The 16,161-nt window shown below is 40.7% G+C and overlaps 2 protein-coding genes across 5 annotated transcripts in view; one reads left to right on the forward strand and one right to left on the reverse strand.

The window, feature by feature from the left end:
* The window catches only part of MFSD4A (major facilitator superfamily domain containing 4A), a 39,156-nt gene extending 37,498 nt beyond the window's left edge, over nt 1-1,658 (forward strand). The window contains exon 10 of the mRNA XM_030561586.1: nt 360-1,658. Coding sequence (XP_030417446.1) covers nt 360-424 — 65 coding nt within the window. The 3' untranslated portion in view covers nt 425-1,658. The remainder of the gene's footprint in view (nt 1-359) is intronic.
* Nucleotides 1-16,161, reverse strand: part of ELK4 (ETS transcription factor ELK4) — a 33,680-nt gene that overhangs the window by 7,442 nt on the left and 10,077 nt on the right. The window contains exons 3-6 of one of the 4 annotated variants that reach the window (XR_004000253.1): nt 14,608-15,495; nt 13,128-13,244; nt 10,770-10,925; nt 4,721-9,835 (exon numbers count right to left, since the gene is read on the reverse strand). Coding sequence is in view for 1 of the 4 variants with exons in the window: in XM_030561591.1 (XP_030417451.1) it covers nt 10,827-10,925; nt 13,128-13,244; nt 14,608-15,495 (1,104 nt within the window). In the remaining 3 variants the exon portion in view is untranslated. Of the gene's footprint in view, nt 1-4,720; nt 10,926-13,127; nt 13,245-14,004; nt 14,149-14,607; nt 15,496-16,161 lie in introns of those variants that run through there. The other 3 variants (XR_004000252.1, XM_030561591.1, XR_004000254.1) reach the window with 3 other exon arrangements.

A 16,161-nucleotide genomic window follows, 5' to 3' on the forward strand; every position in this document is an offset into this window, starting at 1 on the left:
TTGAAAGCAAGTGAAGAGAGGTCCTGCAAAGTTGTGACTTGGCCAGGATAAGTCAGGCAGTCACAATGCTGGGAATAGATTCAACCCCTGCTGTAAAATCCATCCGATGCTCCCCCTCACTTGTCACTGATTGGCATTAGGGATGCCTCCCAAAATTAGATGCTGCTACCTCTCGAAGGCAGAGGAAACCACCTCTGCACCAATAACTTCAAGAACTACTGCAGGAAGGTATCCGATAGAGCAGAGGGTCTCATTTGATGCATTTTCTTTTAAAGCGTGTTAGAATGAATGCTCAGTGGTTCTGCACATTTATTATACTGTTACGTTCTTCTGATAGGTTAACTAATCTTGTTTTGCAGAGGTGGATGCCTCCTCACCTGACAAGCCAGCAACAATGGGTGACTCTGGACTTTATCAGGGCTAAAAAGAAGGCATAGCCCTGAACAATGAGTTTTATGTATTTGCAATAAACACAAATCATCAAGTGTTACTAGGAAGGATGATTTCACACTAATTACATGGCTAAATTACTTGAGTTTTCTGCAATCAAAAATGTTAACTTTGAAAACCAGCCAAACATCTTAAGTCCCCCTGGGAGGCTAAGTACAGCAAGCAGAAGTCGCTTGTCTGTTATTCCACTAAGATGAATGTCAAACTGCAGAATCCTGTATCCTGGAAATCTGCAATTTATGGCCACTTGGTGAAGAAAAATTATAAGCAAGCTTCCCTTTAGAGGATAGGCTGGAAGTTGTAAGGCTATTACTGTTTCATGTGTCACATTTTGGGTATCACCTGGTTTAGAGTTACTGTAACCAATAGGTTTCTCTGTTGGTGTGTAAGCACAGGACCCATTTGTAGCTGTGGTCCTGACAACCTACAGCACCAATTCTAGCTTTCAATAAATACAGAACAACCCTCTGCATAATACTGTACTGCAAGATGGGTTCAGAATTTGTTTTCCAGCAACCAGACCTGTAAGAATATCTACGCTTCAACTGTGCTCCCAAAGGAGAAATCACAATATTAGCAGAAACCACCAGGAGTACTTTGATAACAGGATCCATCTACATTACACAGTATCAGATATGTTCATTGAAGCACAGCCTTAATCAATGGGCTCCAGCATACTAAGTAAGTATTTAAATTAATTATAAAGCAGAGGAAAGAATCAGTTGTGCTGGTTAATTTTTGCTTAAGTCATTGGTAAGCTGCAAAAGCATCTGGTTCAAGTAGCAGTATTTTAGGGAGGTTTGTAGTCTAGCTTCTATCTGAAACCTTAAGCAGGTGCATCCAGGCTCCACCTCCACCCATTTAATCTGTGCAATATCCACTACACAAGGTGCCTTCCATGAGATAAACTCTAGAGGTACTGTATACCCCATGAATGAGCTGTTACAAGACAATGCTAGCTTTCTGGCAATACCTTGAGAGAGTCTGAACAGATGTAGGCTTTAGTGTGATTGTATGTGGCTGTACATATGTATGTGTGTGTATATATAAAGCAATGTTAATTAAAAGTGATTACTATATTCTCACTAGGCTTTGAGTGTAACTGTTACAGGACCCAAATGATCTGAACCAAACCCCTTCCGGCCAGACAACATCTGAGGCTAAGATTAGCACTGGCTCTCAAATAAAAATTGCAATTGTTATCTAGAGCAATTTGACTTAAGCCCTTATTTATTCTGTGGCAATATGCACCATTCACTTTGGAATTCTAAACTGCAGGACCCTCTATAAGTCCAATTGCATGTGCCCTTTGGAGTCTGTATCTCACCTACCATTTTCCCTATACTTAGCAATGCAAAATCTCTTCCCAGAAAGTTCCCCTGGGAGATAATACTTTTGTAAAACTAGTTTAGAGTCATACATATGTAAGGCTGAGCCCACAGTAGCCCTGACCAAGGAGCGGTAACAAAATGGAGGTGGTGTGTTAAAGATGAAATAAATGGTTACTCACAGGTGTCCTCCAGAAGAACAGTTTTTAGTTAGTGGGACTTTACTCCCACTAACTTTACTCCTTCATGTGAAACTGGAAATGCACTGTAATTCCTGATGCCACTCTTACTCTGCACATGCTTCAGTGAGGCAGGACAACAGGTCTTCGTAATTGTTCTGCAAATACTCCCCCTTACGTGGAAGACCTGGTATTAGGGTGCATTTCAAACACCTCTTACAGTATAAAAATCCTTCTTTAACAGAGGGCCCCCAAGATAAGAGATACTTTCCCACCCTCATAGGACACAGGTCCTCAGACATGCTTCTTTCCTGCAAGGGGGGGGAGTCAACCACATGTCTCTTCAGGTACAAGTGGACTGATTTCGATTATGCACTAACAATACAGGATTAATATAAAATAACAGTAAAAATCCAGTCATTTGCTGTATTTAAAGGAGTCTACTCCACATAAGACATTACCTGTACTGGAGATCCTAGTATTTAATCCTTAAAAAACAGAGCTTGGTCTTTGCAGGGTGAGAGCAGTAGGCTAAATACTGTTGCCAGAATGCAATGTTTCACATTCCCTGGCCCTATAAATCCAGCTTTTTACTATCTCCAAATCCTTAAGAAGAGTGCTGTGATTGGAGATCTTACCTGGAGAACAGAACTGACCTCTTCCCAAAGGATTGTGCAATAATCTTTACCTCTGCTAGACAAGATGCCAGTACACACTTGAAGGTAATGAACACTCCTCATTATCAGGGAGCTAATTAGTCACAGCTGCTGTACAAGTGTGTTTCTTCTAAAGGAGAGAAGATCAAGGACTTTGTTAAAAATATTTATTTAAAAAAATACAATTGTTTTCCATGTCTGGTTGCAGGTATCTATTAACATATGATTGACTTGAATAGTTTGCTACAACGCTTTTTTTTAAAAAGCCAGCTTGCATTATTGTACAAAGCAAATCCCTCTGTCAATTCTTACACAAAATAGTTTCCCCCAACCACACTTGACCCCATTTTCTAAAAAAAATCTGCCATACACTATTTTCTTATGCACAGAAGCAAAAGACAAGTCACCTGATTCCTCAGGGAAGACCTTAATTATGTTTGAATGTACTTTAGCCAATGCACCAACTTTTAAAGCAAAGTGTCGCTGCAGCGCAATTCCTCAATGATCGATTCTGCACCCTAGAATTTAGTAACTTTGCCCCCATAATTCTTCTCAAAGCTGAAACACATTTAAGTGCATATCAGCTGTAGTCAGAGTCTCAAATTCCATCCGATCAGTTTTGATCACATTTTAATATGCTGAAGGTCTCCCTAATCTCTTATGCAAGGAAGTTACATAAAATCAGGTTTAGTAACACTGAACAGTTTCTCAGAACTTTGGCTATTTATGCACTTGCATTACGTACCAGCATTTTTAACAGCACAATGGCATGAAGATACTGGATATTATAAAAGTACAATTTTCAAAAGAACAGAGTTACACTAAAAAGCTACTTTATTCCCAGTTAAGTTTCCTCTAGTGTCATTAGAGCACCAGGACTGCCTAAGATTACAGTATTTATCCCAAACTAAGATCATGTGTAGAATACATAGGAGGTTAACAGATGTACACAACTCCACCCAGAGCAGAAATTTGCTTTATCTGCTGACTCTGTATTAAAGCGCAATTCTACTCTGGAAAGAGTAAGTGAAAAATGGCATCTACTATCCCCTGTGTATTCAGTCAGAGCTGCTGATTTTACCATTGTGGGCTCTGCAGAGCCAGAATTACAGGGAAGGAAGATGGGTTCTTTTCAGAGTTAAAAAAATAGAATCAAATTACACGGGAATAATTCTGCCCTCTGTTCTACGAGTTCACCATCAGTGAAGACAAAAGGGCTGCATCAATGAAAACGACTGCAGAGTTTAGGCTACAGACATCATCCACAGGGGGTGATACATAAATAGGGTCGGCTCCAGGCACCAGCTCAGCAAGCAGGTGCTTGGAGCAGCCAAGGGGAAGGGGCAGCACATCGGGCTCTTTTCGGTGGTGGGTCCCTCTCGGAGGGAAGGACCTGCTGCCGAAGAAGAAAGCAGCACAGTGGAGCTGCTGCCAAAGTGCTGCCGATCGCATTCGCGGTTTCCCCCTCCCCCCGCCGCTTGGGGCAGCAAAAACCCTGGAGCCGGCCCTGTACACAAAGAAGAAAGTAACCCAGCTCAACTTTCAGATCTTAGTTTGAGTTTGCAGAGTTTTTGTTTTGTTCTGTTTACAAGTTGGAAAACAAAACAAATTTAAATCTGAAGTTACTGACAAACATTGAACCTATTATACTTTATTAATTTTAAAAAGTTACTGTGCCATGTTACCATAACTGACCATGTTGCTTAAGTTCTCCCAAAATTAACTCATGTCCCTGTCCTCTGAGCCTTTTAGATAAAAAGCTACAGGGCCAGATTCTCTGCTGGTGTACATCAGCTCAGGTCTACTGGAATCAATTATTCCAAGTTACACCAGCTATAGATCTGCCCCACAATTCAAACTTTCCATCAAGAGAGCATCAGCTTGCTCAAAATACCCCCACTAAGTCTCGTGCTTATTAACTCTTTAGAGTTTTCTGTCAGTATTTCCTGCTGTCTTAATACAGCTCAATGCAGATAACCAGTGCTCAAGTCAGTCCTCACAATACAAGTGAAGAGTTTTCTTGTATGCTTATCTCAATCACTAAGACTATACATCTCAGCTAAACACACAAAAGTAAGAGAAGGGATAAGCATTAAATACGCAATTGTACCTATCACAAACAATGTGATGTATATAAGGCCATCTGGTAAATTGCAATAAAAATACAAGTTTTTAAAAGGGAACTTTAGAATATGACGACTTTTTTTTTAAACTATACAGAATTACCGCAACAATGGTTACAAAGAATTAACATTAGAATCTAGCACATCATATAGAAAACTCTGTGCAACTGAACAATAGCAGAACAAAGTCAACACAACTGTATAAAGCAGTAGTCTATAGATTTAAGACTTCTAGCCAAAAAAAAAAAAAATCCCCAGAACTAACTAACAAAACCAAAAACCCCACAATACATCAAGGAACCTACTTCCAAAATTGGGTACTTTTAATCATCTCTCTCTCTCTCCTCTTTCTCTCTCACACACACACACACACTACAAGTTTTAAAAACCATGCAAAGGCCATTCAGAAAGCCGCCTTGTGTGAAGTTGTTGACAATAATAGCTTCCAGTTATTAGTACAGTGCTCCTTTAAGTATTGCTCAAGGACTGAATGGGACTACAACAGAACTCCTGCCAACTTTTTTCCCCTCCATCCACGCCATGCCACTTAAAGTCATGTCAGCATCTCTGTTAAAAGAGCTATGCTTTCCGGAGGTTCAGAGTTCTGCTGTTAAGCCGTTTGCTTTGCGATGACCCTTCTAATGCAAGGTCTCAACTAAGAGGCAATTATTTATTTCCAAGTTTTAAAAATAAAACCTGTGTCCAAATTTAAGGTCTATGAGGATAAAACTAATCAAGGACCAATTCAAGACACTTTTTGGGAGACGTACATCATGTCAAGGACAGATTTAAAAAAATAAAATTTGGCAAGCAATCAGCCCATACTGTGGCACAATAGATTTTAGTACTTATTTCTATTTTAAAAAATAATTGAAATGTGCAAGACATTAAAAAGTGGCAACTGCCAAGTGCAGTATTTATTTTTAATCTGTATCTTAAGCATTATTTATATGATACAAGTCTGGAAGCTAGTCTAAAAAGTGAACATGTCCCTCAAAAAAAATATATATATATATAAATATGCATATTCATGGGATCAGAGCTGTTCCAGTCAATTAAATAACATGCATAAAAACAAATCTTCAACAGCGAAAAAACTGTGCATTTACCCAGGTGACTGGAATAACTTCAAAGTCAGTTAATGTGTTCTACAGCATTCTTTTGGTTAGAGGGGGCGGAATTAAGTTTAACATTAAATCTAGTTAACCTACAGGCTTTTGTAGAACCACCTAAGTTGAAACTGACATTATGAAAGAAGGAGACTTACAATGGTGTGCATGTTCACAAACGAATGTCAGGTTTTGCTTGGTTTTCTTACCTGGTGTCACTTTTTTAAAAGCATGATCACTGTCAGCAAAGCTGTGTCCTCCAGAAAGGATCCGCATTGACTCTGTTCTCTGATATGAATATGTTCATTTCACAAGCCAAAGTCATGGCGTTTCTAACTTCAAGCTCCATCAGTTATCTGAAGATAAAGTTCTGTTCTTTCTGCTTCATGAACCACCACAGACAGAGCCAAAAATTTTAAACAGCAAACCAGTTGATGCACAGGGCAGACTGCAAGGCTGCTTTCCTGCAATTACAATTGCTCTGTAGTGCCCAAAGCATTAAGTTATTGTTGCTGATAGCAGATTATGGGGAGAAGAATACACAAACAAGGTGTCATCTTGAAAGACTTATCTGTACTGAACCACCACCCTTTAAAAGAGGTCCTATCAAGAATGACTAGCTCACAGCAAAGCCAAATAAGCTTTCCAAAGACCAGGATTGCAACAGTGATGGCACTTTCAACTTTGCTGGTGGGTCCTGGGTTTTCTTTACAATAATGGACATATTATGCCCTGGGCACCATTCTTAATACAGAATAAAAATATACATAACTCTAGGTCTCAAAGACCAGAATTTAGGTATATTTCTTGCATGAAAAGGAAAGATGCCAAGCAAAATCCTTGCAGATGCCCACAAACCCAAACATCAAGTTTTAATGTCTGTCAACTGTGACACTGTCCCTTAACTACTGAATTAGTTTATTTTTTGTTTTGACACATACCAAGATAGCCTCTTGATACAACATTGAGATGTGTCTTGTAAACAAATATGCATTAATTGAAAATTTTTTGAAGCTGTATAGTAAAATAGGATTACATATAAAAATACTATAAAATGGTAGCAAAAAGATAACTAAAAAGTAGATATATGATGATACAGAGATATGGTAAGACCTGAAGAAGAGCTCCATAGAACAAAAAAGTCTAACTCTTTCACCAACAGAAGTTGGTCCAATAAAAGACATTACCTCACCCACCTTGTCTCTCCCATGCCCTGGGAAACAACACGGCTATGAGAACACTGCAAATATCCAACAGATGGTCAGAACTGCAGACTGTTGAATGCAGCATTGCAAAACCTTTACATAAATAGATCAGAATTATACATTTTTGTTCATCTGGTGAGTGGAATTACACAGATGTTACAATCAAGTTCTTGTATATAATTTTGATTTGTTGCAGTTTGCAAGAAAGATGATTGCATGAGAGATTCTTCCCGTGTTAAGTAATGGTTTATGCAACACATTAACTTTTCAAAGGAGGATATACATACCATAGAATTGGATACAAATGGCCTTCACTACAGTTAAACTCAATTTAAAAAGACCAAAAAGAATCTATTTGCTAGATAATGTTGAGGTTGTGAAACCATAGCAGAGAGAGAACTTTTCCCAAGCAAAGTCACTGAATGCCAAGGCCTTTCAGAATGCAAACCCTGTTCATAAGCCAAAAAGTGCACAGTTGTTGAAGCCTGAGAAGTTTTGGGCGCAAGCAAGAGTTCTTGAATTTAACGAATCCATCTTTCATTATTTCCTAAGCTTCTGCAAAACACAATCTGAACTAACTGAGGATGACACACAGCAATAAGTGCTGTCAGGAATGTGCCAATCGGAAAAGCTGGCAGCTGTGTACTTGGTAGGAAATACGCAATTACAGGATACAGTATTTCACTACAAAGCACCATACACACAAGACAATGACACTTTTTTAAAGTGACCTGAAAAGTTATGAAGGGGAAAGAGAAAAGGCTATGTAAACTAATCTCATAGCAAGCCTCTTCTTCCCCACCTCAACCTGCTTCCCTTCTTTAACTCATATTACCACTGCTTTCCAAACATACCTCCTGACAGTATTTAACCATATGTGGGAATTTTTTTCTCCACAGTCATTAAGGGGCAGCAATAATAGTTCTCAACGGTATCTATCAGGAAATAGGAAGTTAAAGTGACAGTGACATATGCACACAAGTTGCATTTGCAACTTAGCTTCTCTTGTTAACTACTTCCACAGAAGGTATTCTCCTGTAATGAGAACACAACTCCTCATCCATACGAAGGTGAATGTATATCATCACAGATGGTGCATGTTACTAGTCAACCAGTTACGGCAGTGCATCCCTTCAAAGCTGCTGAGAAGGGAACATGAAACTGGACCAAGCGAAACTGATGTCTGCGCCAACATGCATGTGCATTTGGTTCTCTTGCTTACATGTACTCAGAGATATGACACACAAATATGAGAAACAATACACACTCAAAGATGTGCAATCTTTACACACAAAAAACCTGGCTTTTCTCCATGGGGGAAAGGGAAGCAATCAAATTGCAATTTTTAGTGCTCATGAAAAAAAAATTTTTAAAAGACATCCTCATTCTACAATACTACCCTCCAGTCTGCACACTTACTGGGCATAAAGCTAGCCAACCTAATACAACCATCACAAAGTGCTACTGATTATACATACATACATATATATATATTTTTTTAAGTAGGCAATAAGCCACCCTGCAAACCAAAGAATTCCAGATGCCTGCTCTTAATTACTCCCTGCAGCTTTCTGTCTGCATTTCTACCTTAAAAATAGTAAATATTGCACATTGTCATTTTGAGATCCACAGGCATGGGACTTCCTAATTATTAGCTACTGATGTTCAAAAACTGAACTAGTAACATGCCTTTAACTTCATCTGGTAGGGAGGCAGCAGACTCCCTTCTGCTCCCATCAAAAGCTAGATATCCTTTCCTCTGAAATCACGTGGGACAAGAGATTTTCTGGCTGAACAGTCCAAAAAGAAACTCTAACATCCATTTCTCAAGGGTAAAATATTAAAGATACATGATATATTGATGTATGTATTTCAGTGCTGGAATATAACAAACTACTTTCATCTTACTACATTCAGTTTTGGGCGTTCTCAAACACACATGCTTTAAAGTAAATTCAGAGCTTGCAAAAAGTGTCAGATTGAAAGCTCTAGAGAACAAAGTCCTCTCTTTGTCTTAAGGACAGGTGCAATGAAAGCAGTAACACTGCAAGCTTCCCTCACTAACAAGACTCAACTCTGTTCTGAAAGTACCACTTCTCCATGCTCATCCCATCTTCAGCATCTTTTCTGAAACAGCTGATAAGGGTAGAGTGACCAGAGAGCAAGTGTGAAAAATTGGGACAGGGTGGGAAGTAATAGGCGCCTATACAAGATTAAGCCCCAAATATCGGGACTGTCCCTATAAAAATCGGAATATCTCATCACCCTAAGTAAGAGTGACCGAGAGAAGTGCAGTTTCAGTCCACTTTCTAGCGGACAGGTTATCCAAGTGCATCCTCATTGCATATACATTGGTAGCAAGGAGGAAGTTATTGCCTGACAGTGGATGGCAGAAGTTCCACCGCAAAACACCTGAGACATCCCCCAGTCTTAGGTGCTTCTTTCACATCCCAGCTCTCCCACAAAAGACTGCTTGAGGTTATTGTCCTAGCTGCTGGTCTTAGCTCATCAGTGTGAAATGGCTTTCAAGAACACTCATATTAACCCCCCACCACACACACTCATCTACTCACCACCAAAAGATAGGCATGTTTACCTGGAACGTGCGTGATTTTACCTTACTGTTGATACTGCACAGTTCTCTTCCTATTTTAGCTGCACACATCAAACCCAACTTTTCATGAATTCCAACACTTCTTCCACTTAAAAAGCAATGGTGGTTAAAGTACAACTTGAGACAACAAGAGCTGGGCAGAGGGGATTCTCCACTTCTGGTTCCTCATTTCTGGGAAAAGCAGAGAATTTGAGTGTTTTTTCCCCTTGAGCTGCACACCAGAACATCAAGCAGCAGCCAGCCCCAGAGTGTTGTTTGCCAAATACACAGACAACCCTCAATCTCACACAGAATATCCAATACCAGGGATGGAGGTGGGGAGAGTCCTAGGTTAGCATGATTTGTTACTCCTCTAGCAGCCAATTTACAGGTTGTACACAGATATCAGGCATCAGAGATGTGTGTGTATATATAGCCATCAAGAAATACCAAAGAATTCAAACAGTTCAAGAACCCCAAATTATTCATGCCATGATCCATTTCTCTCAGAGCCCTGCCTGCTCATAATATTACAAGTAGCCTCTGGGAGCTCACCAACCCCCTTTCAAGGAGGGGAACATAACTGATGGATTACCTATGTGCAACACTATCCGAACAATGGTCTGCTTTTCACCTATACCACCATAAGTACTCCTTAAAAATGTCTCCCTGCAAAAAGTTTAGATGTTTTTATAGCATGAGACATTTGCTGTTTTGTTGTTGCAGGAGAAGTTATCATTAGCCCCAGGGCACAGCTGCACTCAAACCCTTTTCTTGGAATGCCAGCTTCAATCCTGATTATTTTCTTTATGCCCAGCACAGGAAGCAGAAGAATGGAGGTGTCAGAGTGAGAGAGGAGAGACTTCATAGATATTGTTTTGCTGCAATCAATACAAACTCAGTCACTGCATTCCACCAGAAACTCCCTGTAAGAGACTTCTTAACCAAGGAGGCAAAGAAAAGATTGTGGAGCCTGGACTCCAATTAAGGCGTTTCCATGTGCATTCCCAATTTAGTCTTCAAAAGAGGGAATTTTGCAAAAAGGCATTTGAACTGGGAATGGCAAAAATTATGACTGTTCATGATGTGGGTGGAATTATAAATTGCTCATTTAAAAATGGATTACATTTAATGTCATCTCTTTCCGTTGTTCCCCAATTTGTCCTTTCCAGGAGTTCATGTGCTATGTCTTCTGCAGATCAGGGGAAAACGGTCCAGGGGTGGAGGGTCCATCCAGTCCCGACAGAGTAAATGGCCCATGGCTGCTCAGTACTGATGGAAACTAAAAAACAAAACAGAGAGTTAGAGTTGTTTTTTTTATTTTAGTTTCTTTGTTCTCATGTCTCAGGATCTCTCCACAATAAGTTCTACAAAGAGTCCAAAAGGCTTTGAAAAAGCCCATATGGCTTCCTCCACTACCAAGGGCTTTTACAGATCATCATCTGGCAATGGAAACTTTAACTGCCAATGCACTAAGGTGTCCCTGAACTCCAGCATTACTATCAGTGTAGCTGCACCAGACACAGTGATTAAGTTCATATGTTAGATTCAGACTTTAAGGCCAGAAAGGATCACCATGATCAGCTAGTCTGACCTCCTGCACATCGCAAGCACAGAACCTCGCCCACCTACTCTTGTAAGACACACACAACCTCTAGCTCAGGGGTTCTCAAACTGTGGGCTGGGACCCCAAAGTGGGTCACAACCCCATTTTTATGGGGTCACCAAGGCTGCTGTTGGCCCTGGGCCCTAGCAAGTCTGAAGCCCAAGCCCCACCACCCAGGGCTAAGGTTACATGCCCCCCATCCATGGCAGAAGCCCTTGGGCTTCAGCTTTGGCCCCTCGCCCCACCCAGGGTGGCAGGACTCGGGCGGGCCTGATCTATGGTCCTCCCTCCTGGGGTCGTATAGTAATTTGTTGTCGTCGGGGGTCACAGGGCAAGAAAGTTTGAGAACTGCTGCTCTATCATGATTTAAAGACTTTAAGTTACAGTGTATTCACCCTTTACAGTAGTTTAAATGCGCAAGTGACCTGTTTCCTATGCTGCAGAGGAAGGCGAAAACCTCCCAGGGTCTCTGCCAATCTGATCCGGGGGGAAATTCCTTCCTGACCCCAAACATGGTGATCAGTTAGACCCTGAACATGTGAGCAAGACCCAGAAGCCAGACATCTCGAAAAGAATTCTCTGTAGTAACTCAGAGCCCTCCCTATCTACTGTCTGGAGATATTTGCTACTAGCAGTCGCAGATCAGCTACAAGCCATCCTGTTGGATGTGGGTGGGTGGAGTGGAGCCCGCTCCTAAAGACCTCCCCCAGCCTAAGGGGAGGAACCACAACATCCCTGATCTCAATTAATTACAGGGGACAACTACAGATATAACAGGTACAGGAGTGAGGTCATACAGATAAACAAAGAGAACCTGATGAGGACACTGAGCAGAGAACCCCGGACAGTGCTCACTGTTTCATCATAGGCAGTCTCATCATACCATCCCCTCTATAACCTTATCAAGATCAGTCTTGAAGCCAGTTAGGTTTTTTGCCCCCACTGCTCCCCTTGGAAGGCTGTTCCAGAACTTCACTCCTCGGATGGTTAGAAACCTTCGTCTAATTTCAATCCTAAACTTGGGGATGGCCAGTTTATATTTGTACTGAGCAAAGCCTTTATCCCAACTAATAAAATAACCATAGTTCTATGACTCTTTAATGCAAATACCAGCACAGCAGAACAAGCATTCTACACTGTGCCTCAATATTATCTGCAGGTATTTAGACAGTAGGGAGTCCAACTGTTCTGCAGATACACTCATGTAAGCTACTCTCAACATCTCCATGGAGATGTTAAGTTCAAAACACAAAGATGGCCAGTAAAATGTCACTGTTCATTTTCACAGAATCAAGCAGCAGATGTGCTTAACCCAGTTCCATTTAATAGCAACAAGTACCAACTGTATAATTTGTGTTCGTATGTAGTTCATTAAAAAAAAAAAAATCTCCATTTTAAAAAAACAAAACAATGAATCTGACAGAATTTCCAGTCCATTGCAATAGAAAGGTGCAGAATCCAGGGTCCATGCAGCAAAACTGTGATCCAGGTTGTCACAGGCCTATACAATAGGAACAATCTCCTTCTCCCAACACTATGAAGATTGCATTAGTGTATTTCACAAGAGAAAGATATAATTAACAAGTGTTATATCATTGTTACTTATACTGTAACACTGTTACTTATGCTGACATACAATCATGGCTATGGAGTAACAAACTGCCACTTCTGGTGAAGTCTCAACTAATGAATCTACAATTTGATAGTTATTGGCCATTTATGACCTTACTGTTGATTAAATGGCAAATATTTTTGGCATAATCTTGCAGTAAAAATTTCAGACCAACCCTACCCCTCACATTTCCACAAAGAGCGCTGAGAAGGCAGTCAGAAGTGGAGCTCAACTGGACAGGCACGGCTAGTCTTGTTGGAGCTTACCTGAAAAAGGGTGTTAGCACCTTGCAATCTTGCTGGACTAAGAGGAGCTACTGGACTGAGCGTGCTCCAGAAGTGAATACTCGAGAACAAGGGGCTTGGGGTCAGCAAGATGGGAGTCTAAGAGAGATAAAAAACAAACAGTCATTTATGTTATAGGTTATTACATCTAGTAATTCTTAGCACTTGTACACTTAGGCCAACATTCTCAAACTCTAGCTGCCAGCAGCTGGATATCTAATTCCATATGAAAGAAACAAAACAAAAAAAGGCCTGATTCTCAAGTGTGTTGAGCATCCGCAGCTCCCACTGATTTCCAAAGGGATTCGCGGGTGCTCTACGCTGCTGAGAAATCAGGCCAATTATTTCAGTCCCTACATATACACCTTTGTGTAGGTACCTACGTCAGAAAATGTTGTTCTTAGCACCTATGTAGTTCTTTACAACAAATCAAGGTGCCCATAGGAGGCAGGAATTAACCTCATTTTACAGGAGAAAAGAGTGGAGGCACAAAGGTGACATGACCTGGCTCCCAGCTGCCTGCTCTAATTGGGATTCAGTGCACTGTATCATTAAGCTGTTATTTCCAAAACCACCAAAGAGCTTAAAATTAAAGGGAATTTGAACATCCAAATGCCCGAGGTGGCACTGAAAACCTCAGCCATAGATCAGAAATAACTAGTGTCCTACTTAGGCACATTCTCTAGATTTTCCATGTATGGCCAACAACTACTGTATTTTGGCAAGTCCAACCAAGAATGGTTAAGTAACAGTACAATGGTTCTCTCTCCCACATCTTCAGCAATTTGTGCTTCCAATACTGTAAATTTAGGGAAGCACCTAACTTCAATTTACTAATAGGAAAGAGATTAAAACCAACCAGAACAATGTAACAACCAGATTCAGAGCTCTTTGGATATTTTGCACATTTTCCCAAGAGATGTGAAAGCCAGGTTTTCCACAGAAGAGTAACACCCATATTATGCTGCCACTCAGCCTCCTTTTTGTTGAAAGTAGCTTCCTACTGGATAGAGTGAAAGAACAGTTAGGCTGAGGTTTCAACATTTCTCTATTAAATCATCTAAAACACAAATGTTTTTAAGTCTGCCTGAAGTGCCTCATGACATGGCCCTGAAGCGAGAACACTGAGTCACCTTCAAAGTATTTTTAATCATGCCTCCTATGCAAATGATTTAACAACAGAGGCAGCTGGGTACCCCAGTTTGTATTCCTCCTGTACAGCAGTATTGTACAGACGTCCATAGTCAAAGAACTGCTGAGCACTTTTCAAATAGGATGCCAGTAACACTGGTCATTTATGTTCCAGAATAGATTTCTATTTTAAAAGAGGCAGACACACCTCATTTCAGGAGTCCAAACACAACCATTGCCATTGGCTATTCATTTTTCAACCTGCCCTCCCTTACTGTTGTCAAGCGCAACAGATGCTGTTAATAGAAACAAGAGAAGGGAATAAGGTTACCTGTGAAAAAAACGCTGGAGTAAGAGAAGCAGTAGGGAGAGAAGGGCTTAGTATCCCCAGTGGGCTTGGATCACTGCCTGTAATGACAAGAGTGGGAGCTAGCTCCAGCCCTTTTGGTTTTTTAGATCTGGAGAGATGATTGGCAAGATCCTTCTCTAGCACAGATAAATCGTGCTCTCTAGGCTCTGGTGATAGGTGCTGAGGGTTCTGAGACTGCTCCAACTGCTGAGAAGCCACCGACTCTATGTCTGTGTCAATGTCCAGGTCAGGGTTAGAACTCAAGGGTGGTGAAGGGGGTGTGGAAGGAACCTCCAGAGTGGGAGAAATGGAAGATACAGGTGGTGTTGGGGTGAAGGTGGCGGTGAAGTTTGGCAAAGGGGCTGGAGCTTCGGTGAGAGTTAATTTTGGTGGAACAAAGGTCTCCAAGGTCTGGAGAGTTTCTTCTGATTCTGTAGGAAGAGTGGAGACAATTGAAGTGGCCGAGGCAAGCGGTGCAATTGCAGGCCTTTTGGAGGGCATGGTCACAAACTTTATGACTGAAGGTGTCAAATCCTGAGCAGGTTTTTTCTCCACCAGTTTCTCAGCTGGACTCTCAATCTTGACTGACCTGAAGAGCTTCACACCGGAGGAGTTCAGGGAGTTCAGGGTAAAGGAAGAGTACAGGCCTGAATGGATATAGTCATTGCGGCCAGATGATTTAGCACAGGTCTGGGGCTTCTCTTTCACACCGTTTTCCAGGTCCTTCGGAGCACTGCTGACTTCTGCAAAGCCAGCCATCACTGGGTCTCCCTCAATCCTGCCCACCATCAGTGGAGCAATATTCAAAATCTCCGGATAAGAAACAAACTTGTACACAAACTTCTGACCATTCACTTTTTTGATGATATTCTGTGGGTAGAGAAAAGAATTTTTCATCATTCCACCTAATTTTCTTGCTACAGACGCTCCCCAAAACTGACTAATGCGTAGGTGGCATCTCTACTTCAATAGGAAAAAATTTTCACTTTTATGAGCATTAGGATTCCAACAACCTACAAAATATCCACCAAAACTATTATTTCTAAAATACCCCAACCAAAACACAAACCTCGCCTGAAATGCATTACTAGCAGGGTGGATTTGATTTAAATATCATGATTTAAATAACTAGTCAGGAAGACTTGATTTAATCATGGATTTCTACATAAAAGTGCAGTCTTGTTGGTTGTTATAACCTTAAAACATTCTTCACAACTCAGAGATAGATGTAGGTTTCATTTTTAGAAGGTACACACTATACATTTTTAAACAGTAATCTGAAAAGTTTTCAAAATAAATCAGATATACGGCTATATCAGAAAATGAACGATTGTTTGGTTACTTCATTTACCAAAGGTAACTGAAGCAGATATTTATGAAGCCATTGGGAGGTGAACTATCTCCAATTCAATGGGTTAATCATTAATATATGAAGGATTTTCTTGGCATGCTGTATTAGGAGGAGATCACCACCAGACAGATATTTAAATTGTTTTATTTAACTAAAGCAACAACATTAAGTACTCTGGATTTTTT

The sequence above is a fragment of the Gopherus evgoodei genome, chromosome 4, assembly GCF_007399415.2.
Source record: "Gopherus evgoodei ecotype Sinaloan lineage chromosome 4, rGopEvg1_v1.p, whole genome shotgun sequence".
Lineage (NCBI taxonomy): Eukaryota > Metazoa > Chordata > Testudines > Testudinidae > Gopherus > Gopherus evgoodei.